The sequence below is a fragment of the Strix aluco genome, chromosome 4, assembly GCF_031877795.1.
Source record: "Strix aluco isolate bStrAlu1 chromosome 4, bStrAlu1.hap1, whole genome shotgun sequence".
Lineage (NCBI taxonomy): Eukaryota > Metazoa > Chordata > Aves > Strigiformes > Strigidae > Strix > Strix aluco.
Genome location: NC_133934.1, coordinates 44,092,969 through 44,117,342, shown reverse-complemented (window position 1 = coordinate 44,117,342; position 24,374 = coordinate 44,092,969). Strand labels below are relative to the sequence as shown.

At 35.0% G+C, this 24,374-nt stretch overlaps 1 protein-coding gene across 2 annotated transcripts in view; it reads right to left on the bottom strand.

Annotated features, from left to right (window-relative positions):
* The window catches only part of SPOCK3 (SPARC (osteonectin), cwcv and kazal like domains proteoglycan 3), a 214,798-nt gene that overhangs the window by 5,207 nt on the left and 185,217 nt on the right, over nt 1–24,374 (bottom strand). For both annotated transcript variants that reach the window (XM_074822872.1, XM_074822871.1), the window contains exons 7-8: nt 16,993–17,112; nt 5,714–5,935 (exon numbers count right to left, since the gene is read on the bottom strand). In XM_074822872.1, coding sequence (XP_074678973.1) covers nt 5,714–5,935; nt 16,993–17,112 — 342 coding nt within the window. The remainder of the gene's footprint in view (nt 1–5,713; nt 5,936–16,992; nt 17,113–24,374) is intronic.

Sequence of the window (24,374 nt, the reverse complement as noted above, 5' to 3'; positions counted from 1 at the left end):
GAATACACGTTTGCCATGCGATTAACTTAAGGCTCCCTTCTGAAATATAGTTAAACTCTAGTTTAAAGATGAGTAAGACTGTCTTAGCTTATTGATGAAGCACACACTTCAACCAGAACCCAGTCATTGTGTAAGGCAACAGGTAGGCAAAAATCACTTGAGTGATGATAGTCCCAAGCAGCCTTTCCTGAAGTCCTCCTAAGGGAAAACAAGAGTGCTCACCCTTTAACCAGCTGAGAGCAGCACAAGATGCACAAAGGAATGCAGGAACGGCAAGAATACATTATAATACATGTAAGTGCCTTTTTTGAGGAAATGTTCAAACTCTGGTGATAAATGCCTAGATGAACTGAGTATCAGAAAATATATTTCTGGTGAACACAGAGCCTCTTCGCTGGCATAGCCTAGATATACCAATAGGCCTTATCTAACAGAGCTTTTATCTAGCAGAGTAAACAGAAACTAGAAGACAATAATAACCACTTACTGAGAGCAGGCTGTTAATTTCTCTTGGCTTTACATTTTAAATGCTATTTGCATATCCAGTACATTTAAAGAAGCTTATAAACATTTAGAGTGGCCCCAACTCTGGTAGGCCAGGTTTTCACACTAAATCTATAATGGCTCTTTTTAGAGTGAAGGCCTTGAAAGTAGGCTCTACTTTTAAAATACTGTTCACACGAGTCTTAGTGCCAGAACAAATTTTCAAGAGATGTCTTTCCAGACAACCAGGCAATTTCATGTTTGTGCTCTTGAAAACCACTGGGACTTGACATCATTGGGGGGGTATTGGGTTTTAAGTATTTGGTCTTTGAATATTTGCTGAGGCTAAATAAAGTTTTACATTTCTTGTTGTAAGAAGTACTTTGATGATGATCATGCTCACTATTATGCCAGAGATGTTCATTACCTTTCAAAACTAAGGTTTCTATCTTTCCTGATATTTAAAGAGTTAACATTCTGAGGATCAATTATTTCTTAAACCAAAGGTATTTCCAATTAATCAGTAATCTAAAAAATGACTGCCATTTATGCACACAAGTACCACAGGCTAGAAGGATCTAGGACTGTGGCGGACTTGGCAGTATTAGGTTAACAGTTGGACTCGATGACCTTAAAGGTCCTTTTCAACCTAAATGATTCTATTCTATTTTATTCTATCTTTCAAAGAAGATGCAAAGTATGCTGAAGGAGAAGAACTAGTCAAGTAGGAAAAATAAATGTATTTTGTTCTATGGAAAAAAATCCTAAATTTGCACATATGATCATTAACATGTGGAAATGTAAAAATGATGGACTATGCCTAAAGAAAAAAAATCCTCATATAAGCTATAAATCTTTGGTGGTATAAGTACAAAAAGGAATACCACTAACCAAAAGGTAACAAGGCAATATGAGAAAGTTACTTACCCAAAACTCTCTTCTTCTCAGAAGCTACGTCTTCAAGATTCACACTTAAGCTTTTCCTCTCAGGATAAAAGCAGCAAAAACTCTTAACAATACTAAATCACTCTGGTGCTTAAAACTGTCAAAGAAAATGGCAGGCTAGAAGTTCAACCAATTCCTTTTGGTCCACAGCATATCCTTTTTCCTCTCTCCCCAAATCATAATGCTCCCCTCTTTATTTTCCAGTTAGTTCTTGAGTTTGGAAAAGCTTTCTTTAAGTTATTCCGATAAAAAAAGTCAGTGTCACTGGACAACTTTTGGGAGTCTTGAGCCAAGGAGAAAAAATTCCTTTACAAAAATCTGTGTGGTGGCTTTCTTTGAAATAGAAATGAAGCTGACATCAGTCTTTCTGATAATCTGAATACAAACATGAGACCTAATCATATCCATCCTTAATCTACTTCCATAGATGTGGCAGGAATTGTCTTTTTGAAAATATCACTGCATTGTTATGAGTGATTCATGAACCACTTAACAGCAGCCATCCACAGTTCTTCAGTGCTCAAAGAACTGATGTACACCAGAGTATCCCATGGTATTAATACTGGCCCCTGAGACATCAATATTCAGTTGTGTCAAGAGGTGCTGCAAGGCTAGTGTGATTAGGCTTCAATTTACAAAAAAGAGGTATATTAACAAAGCAATTGGAGCAAAACTGGTAGATTTCACAAAGAACGTCTAGGATTTTTAACAGACATGTCTGAAGGAGCTGCTACCCATACAGTGAGCCTCCAGCTTTCACAGATTCTCCATCTTATTCAGTTATAAAACAGTAATTTCCGTCTATCAAGTAGATAATATTTGGAAAAGCCTGTAGCTTCTGGCATATGGTCCTCTGCAGATTAGACTGCTGTGTTGCACCTTGACTGTGCTTGGGATCAAGTATTATATTTGATCTTGGACAACCGAGACTTGAACTTTAGGGATTTAAAGCATCAATACTGCACTTCAAGAAATCTTTCTGGGGACCTTGATTATGTGTTAATGCGTGTTAAACCTTCCTTTAGAACCACCTATAAATATATTTGAAGTCCTGCAATCTGAAGAGACTGATGTAACAAATACTAATTATGATAATTATCATTATTCTGTAAGATGGACTAGTTTTAACATCATAAAGATGTCTTCTAGCCTTGACAGACAGAAGACCATGTAAGAAAAAGGCATTTAGAGAAGTGCTGGACTAATAGATCCATGCAGAGCCTTAGGTGCTAAGCATTAATATTCCCAGCAAAATTGGCTACTCTCCTACTCTGAAGCAGTGATGCAACGAAAACATGGCTGTAATAATGATGAAGCACTGGCAGAAAGAAATTCAACCTACAAAAAGGCCAACACTGCAAGTGCCTCAGCATTTAGATAAGCACTAAAGCGTTAAGCTACCATCAAACTAAGAAAGTAAGTTCTGAAGATGGGCACTGAAGCACTTTCATGAATTGTAGTTGAAACTAGAGGGCAATAGTGACCAAAGTGTACAGGAAGACTTGTAAAGAACACTGGCAAAGTGCAGATTTTGAAGTACTGCAGAAATGCATTATAGCCTTTTGGATGTATCTCAGAAATACTGAACTACACTTAAAGCAGAATAAGGCCAAGAAAAAATGCAATAAGCACCACTGAGCCATACTTTAAGCATTAGTCAAGGTGGGACAGCTACTACAGAAAGATCTTTTTCCGAGCAAGAAAGATCTAACTTAAGTATTCGTAAGAAGTTATTATATTGACTAGAAGTTGTGAGTAATGTGCAGTAATGGGTCTAGTGTACTGTAATGCATCATGACAGACCTCAAGTAGGAAGGAAGAATGAAGAACAGTTGCAAGTACTTATCTGATCCTGACAGTCTTGAACTGTGAAGCTAAGATCAAAGAGCAAGAGGGCTTCTCAGATAATGACTCAAGCAAATATTACACATTTTAAAAAAGCACAATGGAATTTCTATCCCAGTATGATACATATTGTTGACTAAATTTGGTATTTGCTTTGAACATTGTTAATCAACAGCAGTGCTGTAAAACCGTAGATCTGCCCAGAAAGCACTTACTAAGCTCAATGAGTAGAGATCCGTCTACATGGCTTGAAGCATTCTGTTAATAACAACTTATTTTAGTAAACTTCAGAAAGAAGCCACTGAATTTCTCTACCTAGCCATCTCTTTGCTATTAATAGCAAAGGTTTAGTTAAAGGTCTTATTTAGATTGTTCATTCAAGGAAAACATAACCAAACATGAACTTATTACAAGGTTTGGCATAACATTGAAAATTATGAATAGAGAATTCAGTGGGTCACGAATACACTAGGGAGTTAGGATTCAGATAGTTGTGCAAGAGCTAACAATAAGATGTGACAAAAGAAGACTACAACCTTCTTTTCTCCTTACACCTTCAAAAAAAGAAGAATACAGATTTTGTTGACATTGTTAATTTGGAGGGATGGAGGGCATGTTTAATGTGCAAGGATTGCCAAAACTGAGATTTCACCTCATTTACAATGTTGAGGATATATATTTTTTTACTACATGCTGAAACACACTGTGGTATCAAAAGCTATCTAAACTGTTTTAAATTAGCACCTTATCACAACACCATGGTCAAGACAGTGAGGAAACTGGTAAAAAGGGAAGAAAAGCTTCTCTTCTGTTAGATTCTGCAATGGGGAAAATCAGTGTCACTGATTTTAGCCTTTGGTGTACCCATTAACATAATTCAGTAGTGTTTAGGTCAGTCTTTATGATACCATCCTTGGGTTCTAGGCCTATGCTGAGCAAATATTTTAGACAAACTATTTATAGGCTATAGAATGCAAAACTACTTTAAACTAATGTGTGGAAGTGCTTTCTTAATGCCCTGGTTATGCTGTACAAACATTAAATGAAATTGGTGGAAGAACCAATTAGTAGAAGAACCTTGGACCATACTAGGCCACATGTTATGTGCGGTACTTTCTCTGACAACTGAAAAGAATTATGTTGCCCTCCAAAGACTAAGGGTGTTCATATATTAAGCTGAAATGATTGTGGTGGTGTTTTTTTATTTTAAAGACAACTGAACAAAACACGTTATGTTCTTTACTTTAAGAACTACTTTACTTCTGGGATGAGTTATTTTTCATTTACTAATTTTGTTAGAAGTACATACATGCTTATAAAAATAAAAGTCAAAATATTGTTCTACTATAAAAAAAAAGGTGTTCTGAAAGATTAAATGTTAACTTTTTAACTACAAAGTTACCAAAGAAAGTAAGTCTGCTATTTAGTATGTATCTACAGAAGTACAGCTTTATTTTGTTGAGACTTACAACTGGTAGTTGTGGCATGATAAAAATCTTTATTTCCACAGAAATCAGTGTCAAACTATAGATGCTGAGTGCCAATGGGAATTTACCATGAGAGTTTTAAGGGCACAAGTGAGATTTAAAAACTGGTATTAAAATTTTCAAAAAGGCTGAACTGACTTTGCAAACTGTCCATCGAATCAGTCTTATCTCCTTTATTGACAGTAGAAATTTGGACCCTGGTTGCTATTTATCCCTTTGAAAATCTCCCTCATGTTAGCAAGAAAAATGAAAGGGCAATTCTGCCCAGTTTCAGCCAATATTTAGTGAGTAAATTATTTGATTCGTTACAACTTATCTAATTTATATGGTGTCTCACCTAGATCTAAAATTGTTATATGATCCTCAGGGAAAATAATGCTTGTTTATGTTGTGTTTATTTGTTTAATCAAATCACATCAGGACATTAACAAGAGATTCATCTAGGCAGTAAAAATCAATTGGTTTTAGGTCCAAATGACTGGAAATAACTTTATCCATAATGTTCATTCAGTTATTTTAATAGGCTCACAAAATAGAACATTAAGATGCCCTACTTTAGCAATAAAAAAGTTTATTTTATAATGTAGGCGAAGTAGATTGGGAAAGAAATAATTTAAGTCATTTTGTTCTTTATTTTGATCTCTTTGCATACTTACTGGAAGTTGGCATGAGCAACAATATTGCTGTAAAAGCATTCGCCACTGTTTTGCACTTTATTTAGAATCCTTGAATTTCTAGCAAGCCTTTCCCATTTAGCTTGGTGGGTTGTTTGGTTTGGCTTTTTTTTAAACTTCTTTTTAAGTATTCATAACAGGTCAAGAACCTTAACACAAATTCATGGTACAGCATTTAAAAGCTTGTAGTTCACTGTAATCTTCTTAATACGTTAAAAAAAGATAAAACACTACAAAAAGGTCAGTCATATACATATGCAGGTTGTTCTCATCTTTTACCTTGCTGTCTTTGGAAGCAGTAGCACCACTCATTGTTAGATATCAAACTGTCCTTGTATGTGTCACAAGAATTGAAGAATGCCCTGGTGCATGGCTCATTCTTGTCAAGGTAAATGCTTCCAAGTTCTGACTGGTCCAACAACAGGTCATAGTTTGTATCAAGCCTGTTAAACATCCAGCCAAGGGAGTCTTTGCAAATGGGCAAAATGCTGGTATCAAATCCTAAGAAGCAAGAAAAATAAAAATAAAAATCATATAGCAGGAAAGATACAGTAGTTGCTGAGCTCAGCCAACACAAAAGAATGCTACTTCATCGAAATTTCTCCAGTGGTACATAGATACAGTACATAAACAGTGTATACTATTGAAATACTATGTATAAATTATATGTCAGCTTCATTTTAAAATATCCTTGAATTGACCTGCTAAAGAAATTAATCCTGCCATCAGTCTCAAAGCATTTAGAAATATGAGTTTTCTTGTCAAATGTTATACTTATAGCACACACATTATGTACGGTAATAAAAGATCTACAGTGATTTCCTGGAAAATAATTATGTTGAGGAATTTTATTGATATTATAAATCAGGATAGTGAAGCTTAAGTGGTTTGCAATGTTTACAGAACTAAGACGATAATAAATTCCAGGTAACGTGATGGAGTTCATTTTTCCTTTGTATAACATACATTTAATTCTGTAAAAAAGGAACACAATACTCAGCCTCAGCAATGCCCTGAAAGTTTTATTTTATCTTTACCTGATGTACTTTACATCTTGGAGGCGGCCATGGTAAACATGATTGCTAAGAGCAGCCAGCTACCAGTACCCGACCTACTAATACAGCTTGCATCTTCCTAAATTGCTGCTTGGAAAAAGGGCCATCAGGAACAGACTGAGTTAATTATTCCTGTAGCCAGAGCTCAGACTTCATGTTTGTTTTTCCTGCATCAGCTGTAAAGTACATGCAGACTTGCATATGGACATGGATGGGAAATTCAGAAACCGCCAGATCTCTTGCCTAGGTAGAAGCTGCATTTGATATACACACACGTTTTTTCCTGTTCATGTGCTATGGGTCATACCACTGGCTTATGGTGCATGTGGCCAGGCAGCTGATTATACATACCAATACAGAACAAGATTTAGTGCTACTAAATACTATTCTAAAAACTTTTAAGCTAAAACTGAGCACTGAAAAAATGAGATTGGTGAATATGGCTATAGAAAAGTTGACATGAGAGCACACAGGAATTCCTAGTTTCTACTGCTGTTAAAATCAAGCCTGCGTGCCTTAATTGTTGTTCCAAAAACAATAAAGAAATCTGAAAAATGTTTCTATATGGCTAGAACAGGACAACTTAGACAATTCAGTAATCAGATTTAGAAATCAGTAGGTTTTCCTTTAGATATGTATGTATGTGGAAACGTCCATGCTATGGTAGAATGACCACTTTGGAAAGGCAAAGAAGAAAGCTGATAGCATCAAAAACTCCCCGTGAAAGTCAGACAACCACATAAACTCCCCCAGAAATCCTAAATTAACTATGACTTTTTATCAGTGCAGTCTCACTTTTTCCTGCTCCCTGACGATTTGTCACATTCATTATTACTTCTGCTTGACAGAAGGAAAAGAAGAAAGCAAAATTATAAAGCAAGCCATTTGATATTTATGATATTTTTGATGTGTTTAACACAATTAAAAAAATATAGCCAAGCATTCAACCAATGGTCTCGCTCTTCCTTCCTCTCTAGTCCCAGATAAAACGTCAAGAAAAAACAACTTATTTTTTTTGTGGATTAGGAAGAGCAGAGAGAGACAGGACCTGACTGAATGAATAAGGATATAGAACAGATATATTATTCAACTTTATCTGTAAAAGATATCAGAATTATTTAACAGGTGTTTCCGATTTGAAAAATTCTGGAAGGTTCCTCCACCTTAAAACATTTTGTCTAAGAATGAATGTTCAGTATAACATTATTTACCTCTAAGGCTCTGTTCCTGAAGGCCTCTTAACATCTCCCAGATATTTCTCTTTTCTCTGCTAGTCCTGCTTTTAGCTAGAGATCCTCCTCAAGACCTTGGATTCAGAAAGGGGTCGATGTGAAACATACTGTTTCCTATCCTGCCTTTTGTGTACCTGCATGAAGGGAGGAATTCTTGTGTTCACAAAATTTTTCTGAGTTTGGCATTCTGGCCAGCTCACCAAACTGTAAGACAAGTTGCAGAAAAGAGCAACCATGAGGAGACAGATTTCAATGAATAAAATGCCAGCTAGAAGGGAATATAACACAAAAGTCACTTTAAAGGTGTATTCAGGGACAGATCTTGTGGGCCAAAACAGATAACTGTAGACAATATATCTGCATGTGAAATTTTAAGCATAGGTTTACTGAAAGGGGCATCACTTTCAAGCTTGGGATGAAATATTTTTAAACTGGCATTTGTGGTCCATGCTGGTAAAGGTCTCATCATTAAGTACTTTGTATTTTAGGGCACTAGAAGCTAGTGTTATGTATTTAATAAACTCTACTAAGGGGGAAAAAAACAAATGCCTGCTTATTTTATTTCTCTCAATCAGTTTCAAGTTTTACTCTAAAAAGAAATAAATTTATCTGAAAAATAGTGAAAAACCACTGAACATTTCAAAAGTTTTATGCATCACCAAATTAAGGTTGGAACGATATATATCTGCAGAGGATTTTATCCCTATTTTTTCTTGATTCCCTTAACTAGAATTAGACTGTGAATTGAGTTCATCTTCTATTCCCATTCCTCAATTTTTCTCACTTCTTTCTATATAGCTTTTAGATTTGTTTAAAAAGTGTGTCTAACAGCGATGTCCCATTGGATTTTTATCTATTACATTTGTCCTAGTTAAGGACAGATCTTGAAACATTTGCATTAGTCAGAAATATTATTAAAAACCAGATTACTTTACTACAAATCACTGATATCAACAGGAAAGGACCACAAAAATGTCATTACCTTCTGTTAAAGTTCAACAAAACTATAGTTTAATATTTAAATGTAGAGTTTGAAGTCTGATAGGTATGATACAAACTTCCCAGTAAACAGGAATATAACTGGCATATCAGAATTAATGAACATACTTCAAACAATAACATTTGATATAAGAAACTTTTATTTTGATTTCTTTTGTTATTTCCAAGCCTGAAAAATAAAGTTTACCTAAATTAAAGCTGTCATAACCTATCTATTAAATAGCATCATATACTGGAGAAAAAGCACTGTGGGTCATGGGGTCATTTAGCTTTCTACTAAATGCTGTTTGACGTAATAATTTCAAAAACTAATCACGCTTTACCTTGAAAGTAGTTTATGTCTTTTTTCACAATTTGCTTCTGAAGTAGTTTGCATTTTTGTTTACAGCCCAGATATACATTTGTTGTTGGTTTTACTATTTTTTTAGTTCTTTCTCTTCTCTGGTATTGTTTTAAATAGAGAAAAATCACATCTCTTCTTAGTTTTCATTTAGTTTGTTTCACCAAGCCAAACTCTTTCACAACCATCAGTCACTGCAGTATGGTGTAGAAATGTCTGAAATCTATGTCAAATATTAGTTTAAGTGAAATAAATAAAAATGGCTGAAGTATTTCAGACATAAACCAGGCACATGTTGACAGAGACAGAAGCAGCTTTGTTTGATCTAAAATGGAGCAGTCCACCTCCTCCAGAACTGCTACACCACATAAAGATCATCACCTCAGCTCCATACTCACATTATAAACCCTTAAGAGATTACTGTGGTAAAGTAAAATTCTTGATTCAATTTTAAAGAACCTTTACGGAACTGTCCAAATTTAAGATTATCAGAAGTGCTTTCTCTCTGCAATGACTTTCTTCCTCTACCATAATACTGATAAAATAATACAGGTGTCACTCTTGAAGGTGATATACTTGAGAAAAAGAGTCAGCAAAGCACTTAAGTACATATACAGAGTTTAACTCTGCTAACATGGTTTGACACATAAAGGGGTCAGGTGATACAGAACTAAGAATCGCAAAATCACCAGGTGACCTAGAACTAGGAAATTAATTACCCAAATCAAAGACTACATATATTACCACTTTAAGCACCAACTGTAATGCTGTTCTTATACATTTTTCACAGTTGTGACACAAAACAAAAAGCAGAAACTAAAGGGGGAAAAGTAGTATAGTTGAAGGACAGTAATTCCTTCTTGATGATTAAGAACCAGGACATTATACTGAGGAGAGCAAAAACTGCTGCTCAGATGTGTAAATTATGAAAGAAGATTTTCTTTCTCTCATTTTAACCACTTAGTTGAAATCTATTTCCATATACCATCATGAAATAAGCTTTTATGCAGCTATTTCTGAACACTGTCTAGAAAAATGTGAAGTACCAGTTCAAGCTCTTTTCCTCAGTCAAAACAATCCCAAGGGATACATTATTGAGAAATATACCCCTCCTCCATGGTTTAGACACTAGCATTCAAAACATTTCCTCAAAAGGAACCAAAAGAAATGCTCTCGTGCTTCTGATTATTTATCATGGAGAATTTTAACTCTGAGTAAATATAATCTGCTTTTCAAGGTAAAACTATTGTTTGCCTGCTTATTAAACTCATAAGTAATAAATCCTTGTGTACTTTGAGAGATATAGCTTTTGACATTACGTGGAAATGAAAACAGCATGCATACATATGGCTCACATACTGCATTATATAAGAAACTGTTTATCTAATATGCCAAGAGAAGTAAACTGCGTGATTCTTTCCAATACCAGTACCCTGTCCAGTACAATAAAAGACATTGACAAATCATACATGTGAGTAAACACACATGCACTCTGCTAGAACCCTGACTGCCATCTAGACCATTGGCTTTTACTTGTTCAGCATGCAAGCCGTATGGCAAGAAGGTTTTCACTTGTGATGGATTTGTCTAATATTTTGGCTGTCAGAAAATATTCAGTTAACAGCATCTCACACCTGAGGCCTACTGTGCACAAGCTGGGAATAAGTTTTCCTTCCTAATGTACTTTTATCAGGACAGACCTGAGCAGGAAGCACTAAAGAGAGGACTAAGCAGACATGAATGCTTTCTGTCATATTTGCTGTTCACAAAAGTGCCGATCTAGGTGAGACTCACCTGACTCCATATTAGCCCAAAAAGGAGATAGCATTAGGTGTAACATTCTCTGTCACCTCTCTAAAGTTGTAATATATTCCCCCTTACTATGATTACACAGGTAGGAGTGGAGCCTGTGTTAGGGCAAGACATGGTAAAAGTACCAAACGTCTTAGAATAAAGCTAGGATATCTGACTCTCATTTTACAACAAAAGGTACAAGGGAAAGAAATAAAGCAGCCCCTTAAATACCTGTGAAAGTGTGCATCCTGAAGTCTCTCCTTTTCCAGAAAGTGTTAGAGAATTTTATTGGGGGGGGCAGGGGGGGCAGTAATCAAGATGAATCCTATTGCTGGAGGGTACCAGTTTGCTCATAGATTGACAGTTCAGATGAAATGTATTCTGTGGGACACCAGACTGACCATTTTACTAATAGAAGTGACTGTTAAGGAAAAGTAGTAGATACCTGAGGAGGGAAAATTAAAATAAAATGCTACAATATATATCTATATATGTTTCATTGTGTATAAGGATAATTCTGTACAAAAGATTTAGTCAAAAAAACCCCTTCAGTCAACAATACTGATTTAGTTCAATCAAAGTCTTATTTTTAAGGAAAGATGGATTAACATAACATTCCTGCTCAGAATTACTTCTAGGCTGGATTTCTTCTAGACTCTCGATTTAAGGATGCCTGGGCTTACACTAACCTGGCACATGCAGAAAGTCATTAGAAGAACCTTTTCTTTCTAGGAAACTAGAGCTATGGTTCAGGTTGCAAGCCTGTACAACTTTGCAGTACAGTTTACGGGCCATTTTCTGAGATAATCTCAGGAAGTTGTCAAATTCTCAGGCAGTCAGCATTTTCAAGACATCAAAAATTATGTTTAAAACTGCAATTCTTTTAATGTCTTGTAACTATACAATGACTGCATCGAGAGTCCTGACAGGGTAAGCAAAAACTTATTATTCTGCTTATGAGTTCTGTCTGTACATCAGGGTTTCCAAATATACTTCAGCAATGAAGATCATGGAACTTTAATTTATATCTGCATAATGTCACCTGTGTCTGTTCATTGATAAAGAACTTAGGATAGTCAGAATGGAGTAAAAACCTCCAAGCAAATATCTGAAATTGTTAATTTTATTTACACTTTTCTATACAAAATTGGTCTTTTCCTGCTGCAAGTCTATAAGGGTATTTGGCAATTTTAGTGTGATAATATCTCCCCGTGCTAGTTCCAGACAAGCCAATTGTAAGTAATTTTCTTTCAGACTTCTACTTTTCTGTTATTTTCAAAATTATTAGTGCATTATACTCCAAATAATCATATTATTCCCAAGCAGTAAGAAGATTTTCTATTACCTTTGGCCTCTGGTCTTTCATCTTCTAACATGACAAGGCGCACAAGTATTCTTCAGAAATAGACTGCCTGTTAGCAGAAATATTTGTGGGACTACAGTAATTTTTGTGCTTTGCATTTGATGCACTAATTCCCTAGAGTTTTATCATACAAAATTAATACAGAAATAGAACAAATATTTTAAAAGACTTTAAAAGAGGTACGTAAAATCTCAATTTTTCAACTCTTATTTCCCCATCCACAAGGGAATAATAATGGGAGTATTACTGTAGTATCCTTTTCCCCTTTGTGTCATTTATTTAGACCATAAATGGCCTGAGAACAAGATTTAAGTGTTTATATAACATTTCTAGTACCGATACTTCTAGATATATGCAATCTGAATACATCTGGACACAAAAGGGATTTTGGAAATAAACCCGTATTAATTATTTGAAATATTTTAGTCATTATTAATAAGGCTCAGCTTTGGAAAAAAGTGTCAGTTAAACAAAATTATGCAACTGTTGTAAAAACACAACAATGTAGGCACCTTACATTTTTAACTTGTTATCAGCATATTGATGGCTCTAGCAGAAAAAATTAGACGTTATTGTTTGGTTTATTTAGAAATAATGATTGTAAAGATCAATGTGGACTATTTAATAGCTGGAACAACTCTGAAAAGCACCAGCACCAGCACGGCACTATAAACTTGCACCACATCTACCTTGGTCAGAAGGACTGTGCCCAGGCCTTTTAATGAATCCTGTCCCAAGTGCCAACAGAGAGACTGAAACATGAAAAATCCTAAATGCAAACACACAATCAGAAAGGTTGTCATAAATTGCTTTTTTAAATGCAGAATGGTTTTTCAGTGAGGAAGGAACTCTATGACAAGAATAAAGGACATCCTGGAGGAAAAGGGTGCCAAAACTGATTTTTAACTCTGCAAGGGTAATGAACAGCTGCAGGGATCTGCTAGAATAATTAGGACTCTGAAAAGGGAAGTTACATTCAGGTGGCTTTTTGTTGTAGCTGTCGTTCTGTACAGATCAAGTCACGTGTGCTAAGTATAAGGTTGTTATACATGATTAAGAAGTTCTTTACAAGATCTACTTCTAGGTGTAGCTCTCAGACAACCCCAAAACAGGAGCTGGACTCCCTGCTATACTTAAAAATTAATACACCTGATATCTTGGATCTGCCATGACTTTGGAGACTGACTTTGAGGGATTTCATTAGGGATACTACTCAAGAGCTTAGCTCTTGAAGAACAGTTTTAAGAATTTCTTAATGGTATCAGAAAGGACATTATCATGTTGGATGGTTATCATTATTTTTGTTTTTCTGTGTGTTTACAGGGACATAGTGACCTAATATCTCCTTCTAAACCTCAAACGTGTTAATTTCTCCTAAGATGCAATATCTTTTGCTGCCTCAAATGAGAAACTTTGAAGTTCAGAAATGTACATACCAGAAAAAACATACAGTTGCATAATGAAACCAGTTTTTAAACGATTTTTGAATCCCCAAATCCACAAACGAAAGAAAACTACTACTGATCATATTTTCATTTGATCACTTTCTGTCTATAGACGGATGGCCTTTTTGCAGTAGCCTGTCAAATTAATTCAATCAAGTAAATATTGGCTATTTATAAAATCAAGTAAATATTGTGCAAATAGGATCTTTTATATTTGAAACCAAATTTTTTTCACAATTAGATATATGCTATTGGAGTAACTGACCACAGTGCTAGAACTCTAGACTCTAAACAGTTATTGTTCAAATGTTTTTGTGAGACACTGGGTTTTGTCGAAAAACTCTTTTGTAAAGAGAAAAAGAAAAGAAGAAAAGATAGGACAAAGTAATTGTCTCATATGTAACTATGTTCTACAATTTGATTTGCTTTGTGTTAGTAAAAAGAAAATAAGCATGCCAAAGCCTATCATCAAACTTCTATGTTTACATCCTAACATGCCTATAACAAATAGCAAACTTTTCAACATTCTTGTAACACATCCTCTATTTTAAGGTTGATGAGGTATAATTCTTTGAATCAGAAAATCTAATTTAAAACCAGCATAGTAATCAATTAATATTTGGTACAACATTCTAGCTGTTTAGGATTAATTTCTGGTACCATGTTAAAAGTATAAGTCAAACATTTCTGACAGCACCATGTTCACAGGGAATTTATTCAGTAGTACAATGAAAACAGATTTTTACACACAGATTATATTTCTTTACCTGTTGATGAAAAGGAGCCCTGAAAAGACTATTCTTAGCCATCCAAATTAACACTTGATTCTGTCTCAAAAAACTGGTAGGGTAGGATCCAGGCTAACTTGTGCCTAAAATTTCATATACCTCCTAAAGTACATGTAAATTCTTTATACCATCAAAGGAGAGAACTTTATGACTTCGAAGGCTTCCAAAAGGGAATTCTGGAAACTGGGACATAAACTCATTTTTTTCCCCTCCATTGGAATAATTGTAATTGTAGAGAAGATCCTTACCTGAAGGCTTTTAAAGGCAAATACATCTCTCTAACTGCATTAGAAAGATTCCTTTACTAGCTCAGGTTAGGTGGGAAAGATCCCAGAGATCGTAAAACTTTGGAGGAAGCTAGTGAGAATGAGACCATAACATTTTCTGCAGAATTGCTCCTCATGCTCACAGACCAAAGTGCTTCATGCAATTGAACAACCTGTTCTAAGAATACCTACATATCTCACAACTGATTTGGTCTACATAATCTGAGCAGATGGCTATTATCTTCTGCACTGTACATGAAGGGCCAAACCATGAACATTAGGATGTACTAGATGTAAAATCAACATTAGATAGACCACTCAATCTTGCTGATGTTACAGTAAGTGGTCACTGAAGTTTAAAAACAAACCAATTGGTTTGGATCACATAACATATTTCTAGGTCCAAAAATTGACAAGATCCAAAAATCCACAAGACACTTGCATTTTTAGTCACACATATTAAAATCTTAGATCTTAAGTCTAAACACAGTCTTTGATTGCTGTTATAAAGTAAAAATTTGCAAACAAACAAACAAGTGATAAAATAAATGTGCGCATAATATATCCACATACACATGATACAAAAATGTGTCTCAAGTATAGAAACTAGGTCTTATCAGTGTCACCTGTGTGCTTAAGGAAATAGGCCAAGGAAAATGTCCAAGTAAAAAAATCTCCCACTCTTAAGAACTTTGTGCTTGCACTACATTTCAATGTATTCAATATATTAATTATGAACCTTACATTCCTGTATTACACAGAACCCAATTACTCGAAACACTAATTCTTTATTTATGTATGCCATAGTACTTAATAGCTCTACAGTTGCTTCATTTAACATTGCCCAAATTTCTTTTTGAACTTGTACTGTATTATCAGGCTTCTAAACAGCTGTGCTGCATTTCTGACCTTACCTATCCAGTGTGTTACCCTCCACAAAGTGAGTATTCAGCAAGAAACAGGACCCTATGTAATGTTTCAGCTGACCTTTAACTGAGCAATATGCTAACACTAGCTATATTTTTAGATAGATTTTATTTATTACTATACAATAAATGCTTACTTAAGAGCTGCAAACTTTGTATTTCTGCTGTTTTCATTACTGGATGAGGAGTAGGTCACATGCCATTTATGGGCACCAACCAGAATGTAAACTGGAAATAAATGTTTTTAAATGTGTTTTATTCAGTATCAATAAAAAGTGGTATTACTGTATTACCACCTTACCTCAGAAACATTTTTTCTCAATATTGAGAAGTATTCCCAGATAACACAGAATCATCTTTAATTCATTGTGCTTTACAGAATTATTTGTATTTCCTTAGCATGAAAAAATCACACAAAAAAATGAAATAAATGGATTTCTTGAAAACAGTGATGCTAAAAAATAACAATCAAACAAAAGCTAAAAAAAAAAAAAAATATCCCAAATACTCGGAAATTTAATAATGAAGGAACTAAGGTAAGCAGCCAGTGGTGGCTAAGTTCTGTGAAACATACTCTGGAGGAATTCATAGTTTGCTTTATGAAACCTGATTTGACTCTCCTTCACAGTAGGACATCACTCTCAAAACTATTATTGCACACTTCAATTGCTATTTTAAATAAGCCGTTTGATAAACACATTTTAAAACTTTACTACTTTCCACAACAAAAAACCTATTTAAATATTTGAGGGGGTTAAAAATAAATTATGCCCCTACTGTTTGCACTTCATTAGTACTCCTGAGTATTTTCCAATTTGAAGCATATCCATGAAAATTCCTTTTCACTTACAAGCTTCTTTTCCATGTGTTCTTCTGTACCAGTACCTACAGTGGCATCAACTAGCAACGATGGAGTCACATGATGGGGTCACAGCTCCTGTACATTATTTCTTAGGGCTAGCCAGTCAGCAACTCACTTTTCTCAATGAAAAAGTTGCTCAAAATCCCTACTTGTTTATTCTGTTTTGTCTCCTTATACAGCAGCTAATTATCAAGCTTTATTAAACAGACAATTTGACAGCATTCACAAATAAAAGCACTGTGAATGGTAGCTGCCATACATTCTTACAAGCAAAAGTCGTGCCAAATAATGTTGAAAGTTTAAAGAGAACATCTTATATCAGTACTAAGCCATAAATAAGAAATTAACTTTAGAAAAGCACAAAGTTAAGGTTTCATACACATGCCTATTTAAAGCATAGGAGAATAAAGCAAGACTTACAATAGAAATACAAAAGTACAGAAAAGTATCAAAGAGAACATCAAATAAGACAAGTAGAAATTTCTTACTGGTTCTTTCAGGCCTTTGAACAACCCTAGTCTTCTTATTCTGAATTCCACTTTCATGAAGTGCCTTAAACCAGTCTCTCAATCTGTTTGCAACCTCCCTGAATTCCAGGTCACTGCACACTGAAAACAAAATGCAGAGCAGTTTAATGTTTTTCTCCTGGGTGCTAAATAGAACTTTTCAAACCATGTTAAAAAACAAGCAAAACACACACAAAAAAACCCCCATATATTTTCCACAGCTTGCTTTAATTCATAAAGTTCAGTTTCGTTACTTAGGTATGCCTTCAAAATCCAATTAAGGTCCTCAGAAATAAATGCCTAATGTATAAAGCAATTATGCAATTATATATATCTAGAAATTAAAAACATCCTTTGCAAACTACTATAAACAGTTCTAGCACAGGCATTTTCATATCTTACTGTAGACAACGCTGTATGGCAGACACCCATGACAGTCTTGGAGTTTCATTAAGACAATAGTAATGAAACCCCTATCAGAACATGTCAGAGATGTGATTTCGGCAGATAATGCAGGAACACCCAACTTGCTTTCTTACGCTGAAGCATGAAAAGAGGAAATAGGGTTGACAGAGAAAGTGCTTCATGAGTGTCCTGAAAGCTTATTTGGTTGAATGCAGTTTTACAAGCCAACATTTGTGAGCACCTTACTGCAAACAGGCAGCTGTACGGCCACTTGGGTGATGGAAAGGATGGCTTCTTTGACCAGAAACAGCAAAGCTAAAAAAGCATGCAAGACCAAAGAGAGCATCTGTAGCAGGCTGGCTGAAGTGTTGTACAGTACTGATAGCACTGAAGCCAGCAGCAGCAGCAGATAATAGAGATGTGCAGTGAGGAGGCCTATTCACCTTCACTACTAAGCTGCTGAAGAAGACAAAGAAAAGGCCTGCTTGGAGCAAGCAGATAGCCCTTCCAGAACTCTGTTTTCCCATCTCATGTGTTTGAGAGAAGCTGGGAGAAGACAAGAGAAATAATAGGATCTGAAAGATGACAAAAGTGGGAAAGGCACTGGATGTATCCTTCCCTAGGTAACAAAATACCTTCCACTGCCCTTGTTAACAGTTATTGCTTCCAAATCAGGGTAATTTTTCAGGTCTACCAGTAACTGACTAAGCTACAATCTAAATAGCTCATACCCAAGTTAGCAGAGCTTCAGAGTGATGCTCTTGAAAATAAATCTCCAGTTCAGCTTACCTTTCCCTTATTATGTAGCAATCCATAATACTTGGTGACATAGCCTTCAGCACACTTTATTAAATTGAACAACACTGTGAAATACCTATTTGTATTTTAGAGTAAGACTGAAACATGTCATTATGTCAACAACTATCAATGCCTGTACAACAGCAGGCATCTGAGCATTTGTTTATTCATTCTTTGCTGAAGGCTCTCTTGAGATTTTGATTCTCTCCATGAAAGACTGAGGTGCAATCTATACATACATTTGCATACATTATGAACTGACATTTTTATAAAACTTGTATAGTGCTTTTCTCTTGTGTAATGGAACAATTTCTTTTCTGATAATTTGATGGGGAACCGGGGGAAAAAATGTTTTTAATGATATATGGGCATGTATGCTCAAAAATGTCATATCACAACAACTAGATGAAAATGGTCTCCTGAGCCAAGACTACACATGATAATTCAAACTTGTGTGATTTCTACGTTTTCTACAATGACACCTTCCTTTACCAATCCTTGCACCAGCTGACAGGTCAGCATAAAGAATCAGGTATTAACCTGGGACACCCTGCTCCTCTTTAATTTCCCTTCCCATTACAGGTGAAATAGAATAATATTGTTCCCTTCTCTAACTACCCTCCCTTGGTTTAAGAGAAAGCCTTTTAGAATTGAATCAAAGGGTATGGAGCACAGCACAGTCATTAGGGGTGCCTGACCTGCCATCTAACTGCTTTGATTTATCTACCCGGCACACTACTGTGTAATACCACCACAGGTCCCAGCAATAACATAGCTACATTAATGTGGTGCACTGACCTGGCTATTTTCATCTACTTCTAACTTGTCTATATGCAGTGCTACTCTGATTAACCTCTGATGCTGAGGTGACTTACTCAGAGCCAGCATATAAGCTCATTTACAGGCACAGACACACACATATATCCATATATTTGTGTGTGTGTGTGTGTGTATATATATATAAATGGGAAAGCATGAGGAAGTGCAAGCTACAAGTAAAAACTTAGCTTGAATAACATTAACAGAAAGATGCACATGGCAGCCCTTCTGTAGAAGCAGCCAAATAGACACACTGAAGTTAATCGTCTCCTAAGCTCATTAAGGTGTAAAAACAAAGCACTAAGAAAAGGAGATAGTGCCTCTTTGGCTATTAGGTGTAAGAATATCAGCATCTGGTACTAGCCACTGTCATGCACAATATGACATAAAATGACATTTTCTGTGCTCCTGTGAATTGCATTCCTTTCAAAATGGAAGGTATACATGGCACATTTTGGGCATCAGACACATCCCATATCAGATCTCAGATTAGAGACATTCTTCAATTTCAACTTCTTATAAACCTTTCCACAAATTTTGCTTGACTATTTAAATTATGGGTTTTATCTCAAAACAAAGAATGAGAAAACTGTAATAATATTTGGTTCATTTTAATGATTTTGATAACTTTATCATGGGAGTAGATCACCTTCAAAAATCAAGGCGATGCAAACCAAACTGATTAAAACTGTCATTTGCCTATTTTACACCCCATAGCTACTCGTGCTGGAGTCAGCTCTCAAAGATGGCAGGTAATCACATTTACTGTATTATCAATTTAAATGCACAGTGAATTTTTGGTTCATGACCTTTCTAATATGCCAAGTAAAAGCAGATGTCTTCTATATGTGAAATATGCACAAGAGATGTAGCAGAACTACACTAAACCACACACTTAATAATTTACAAGGACAAACTGTGTTCTCAGCAAGGATTTAAAGCATGGGTTTATAACAATGTCTCATATTTCAATATTTGAGTATCAGTTTTTTATCAAAGAACATTTAGTTAATTTACTAGCAACTCAGAAAAAGATTTAAATGGTAGAACTAGTCAGCAAATTACAATTCTTGCCATAAAACTTTTTATCAATTATTTCATTTCCAAGCGTTGCTTAAAATATGTTAAAATTTTGAGTTGGTTAAATAACAGCTAATCATGCAATTTAATTTTGACTGCTGGCAAGTAAAATACATTGGATTTTTTTTTTCTGGTTCCCACTCCCCCACCCCCACCCTTTTTTTTTTTTCTTCTCTATTTTGGATTTTTCCATTGAGAAATTAAATTTTCAGATTTCAGTATACTTACCATTTTCCAGAATGCCTTTCAAGATCTAGCTATCCAAACATTAACATAGCAGAATAATAATTTATAAAAAATATTAAGAATGCAGTTTTGATTTTATGGTTCCTATTAAATGATTTTGGTTGGAACTACTTAAGGTTAATTCCCTACCATCTGATGCCAGTATTCATTCACTTCCATGATTACTCTTGCATAATATTTTGTTACATTATATTGTTTGAAGCATTTCAGAAAAAACAATCTGATGAAAATCAGGTTTTTATATTGTGATTACTGGGAGAAAAAGCCAGTACTATCCTGACACAAGATTTAAAATATATTAAAAGAGACCTTATTACAACATGGTATTTTTAACTGGGAAATGACAAAGCAGAAAACAGATTTACATAAGTATGTAAGAACATAGGATATTTAGTAGTGGCAAATATATCCTTAAATTAGTACAGATATTTCTATAGTTAGAGATTAGCATTTGAGCACCTTTGGACCAAGACCACTCATTTCCTAAATTATTAGCTACAAGGTGCTTGGACTACTTAAGCCATGACAGTGGCAGGAAAGCTGCACTCATTACCCCATCGGCTAACACAGAGAAGCTGAGGACTAGTGGCTTGACAGAGAAATTTTCTCAAAGGAAAAGACTGAATCTTTTGACAGTTCACAAAGGTAAATCAGGTAGTAAAACCCCAGTTTGATCCTATCTCAACAGAGACATGTGCCAAAACTTGACAGAAAAGAAAAACTACATAAACTTCTTTCGTCACACACAATGGTGCTTACAATATATTTAAGTAGCAATTCAGGTGGCATCTTGAAAGTTAACTTCTTAACATTAAATTTGTATAATATTTTCTCCATTAAAATTATATATTTATATGAAAAAGAAAAACTCTGAAACTATAGTATCCTCAGGTCCGGGGCTAAACTTTAATACATTTCCTGCTTCAAATATTTTACTTCTAAATATACTATGATTGATATTTCAAAGATATTCCAAATAAATTTAATCAACTAAACACATGAAACAGTCCACTTCACATGAACCTGCTTTCATATTAAGTTATGATACATACATATGTATCCACATATGTATATATCTCAGCTATCATATGTATGCATTGCAAATTCCAAAACTGACTATAACTCTAGTGTTATATCGTAGAAGTCAGATTTTACAACTTTCCATTAAAAAGCTTTTGTACGGTATGCATGAATAGCTAAAAGCAAATTCTAGGACAATTCAAGACCAATGTTATTCTTTAACAGCTTTTTGTACAATTGTGCTTTACAACTATGGTTCAAAACTTATTCATAAGAATAGTGGCTACCACAATGTAATACATCATGAATATTGCTTGTTTTAATGTTGATTTAAACCTTAACATTTCTTTTATTTGTATCAATCAGACTATTCACCACCCCACAACAAGTGTAAGCAGCACATCAAGCAGTCACTCTTAAGTTATGAAAACAACATCATTTCTGGTTTACAGGGCAAGTACCGTACTTAGGTACAGTCTAGGGGTAAATTTTGCCTTAAGAGCTTATATATGTAGTGCAAACTTCAAATAGACTATTGAATAATAAATATGCCCTAAAATTATCTATGTTCCTCTATCAATATCTGCTGAACAGATCTGTCTCAAGTCTTATCACCTTACAAAAGGTCCAATATTAAAAAAATTTTATTTTCAGGAAGAAAATATTTTTGGCAATAAAAGAAAAAAAAATGGGTGAAAGCAAGTTCAGGAAGTAGCATAAGAACTTTTCGGAGGTGGTGATGGGCCTGTGAGCTTTAATGTTAAGGAAGGTTAAGTGAGATGTGGGGAGTATTCACTGTTTTGAGACTTTTGGATGAACTCTTCTTTCCTTTTCTCTCCCCTCCTAAAAAAATCCTGTGCTTTCTGCTTGTCCTCTCAATGTCTTATGCTTCATGCCCTGGAAAAGGAAGGAGCCAACATCTGGGTAACATGTACCTGCTCTAAGAAGCAGGTGTGGAACAGGATGTAGCAGCTTTCTGTTTTCATTCCCGTCCCTGTCTCAGGTATGCACAGACTACAGTTTCAAGAATGTAGCTGTCACTGGCACTGTTCCTGGTTTACCACCTTATCTCTTCCACAGGAGTAGCAGAGACGTCTCTAGAGAAACTGTGGGATGGGCTATTTGGGCTAGGGTCCTGCTCCTCCTGCAGCCTGCCACCCACCTCTTCATTCTTTCACCAATACCTTGAACTAAGCTTGCACAGTAGTAAACTGATCACAGCACAATGGTGTTACATTGTGCATCAGCCTAGGGTAAGATTATTTACTCTATAAAATAGCTTACAGTTTCAGTGAACCAGACAGCAGGTAATACAATTCATGTCTGAAATGATTTGAAAATTATTTGGAAATTAAAATGTTCTCTGCTTAAACTTTAAAAAGTAGGAAGCATCCAACTTTCATAGCACAAAACAAAGACAAGACTATAAAATAAAATATACAAAGTTCAGATTACTTAACAGCCAATTCATTGTCAAAAGAACATGTGATAAGTATGTTACCGTCTTATTTAAGAAGCATAAAGCAAGCAGCGTTGATCAAAAGTTAGAGAAACCTACCTCCATTTTTTTCATAGGTTTTTAGTTAGTAAATTCATTTATGAAGAAATACATACTTAGAGCGATAGCCATCAATGACTTCATTGGATCCAAGTCACTATGGACAGCCAGTTTTTTGGTTAACAAGAGGTATTTCTGCCCACACAAAATGTGAGTATAGACTAATTGCTCACACATTCAGTCCAGCAAAAAAAGAATGCTACATATATAGAAGTAATGCTAAACAGTACATTGACTTTTGGCACATATATCAGTGCCCATGAACACATATGATTAAACTTGCTAGAACAGAATTTGTTACATCATTCGAAGAATAAAAAATGGTAGAGCTTAGATATTAGCTTTATTCATTATCAGCTCTTTGAGCATTTCTATATCAAATTAGTACACAGATTCCATATTACTTCTTCGTATAATATTATATTATGGAATTTTCCCTTCCTTGTTGTTTAATATTAAAGTCATATTTCTATACTGTGGCCAAAATGACTAAGGCAATATTTGTACATTCTGAGTAAACTGAGGGCCTCAGACTAGAGAAAGAATCCCACTTAATGTTCCATGTATCAAGGCAGCTATACATACCCAGACAAACCGAATATTCTTATCACAAGGGTTTTTAAAAAAGAATAAAATTCTTTCTAACATCTTCCACGTTAAAGATACGATTTTGAATGTCAAATAACCTCAACTTCAACATAAGTGTTTTTTCTTAAAGCACTTATCACACTTCAGATTTTTGTTCCCGTTTTGAGATGTAAGAAGAAGTAGTAAAATAACCTCTAAAATAATAAACAATTTAAATCCCACTCACACAGAAACTTATCAGTAAGTTTTGTTCAACTTTCCAAGAACATTCAGACGAACACAGAACAGAGGTAAAAGACTTCAGTCTAAAAAGTAGCTTTCAGAAAGTCGTAAGAAACAGAGAATAATATTCAGACATTATCACCATTACACACACGATATTTTTTCAGAGGACCTGAGCTGCAAAACACAACCCTAAGTTATGCTTAATTAAAATTTTTAAGTAACAGAAAGAATTCAGGTATATTTACAGAAAATGTCTACATTTGCCTTTGTTTCTGATCTGTATCCTGTCTCAGTATAGTACCTGCCTCAGCACTCCACCTTAATTCACAGGTTTATTCAAGGTGAATTATCCTTGTATTCTGCAACAGAGAGGATCAGCCTAGCACTCCGTTCACTAGAACACTATATGCCATTGAAATGTGCTTGCTCAGGGTTATGCTATACGCTGAAAAATTATATTAATTAATGAGTTGATGCATTTTAGAGTATGTTTAGGGACTTTTTGTTCTGGTGATCAGCTTCTAAAGATACATGTTGCTGAAATTATTATATGCATTGGTCTGTACTCATTTAAATAAAATAGGTCAACATGAGGTAATTCAGATCTATTCAGACTATTATTTCA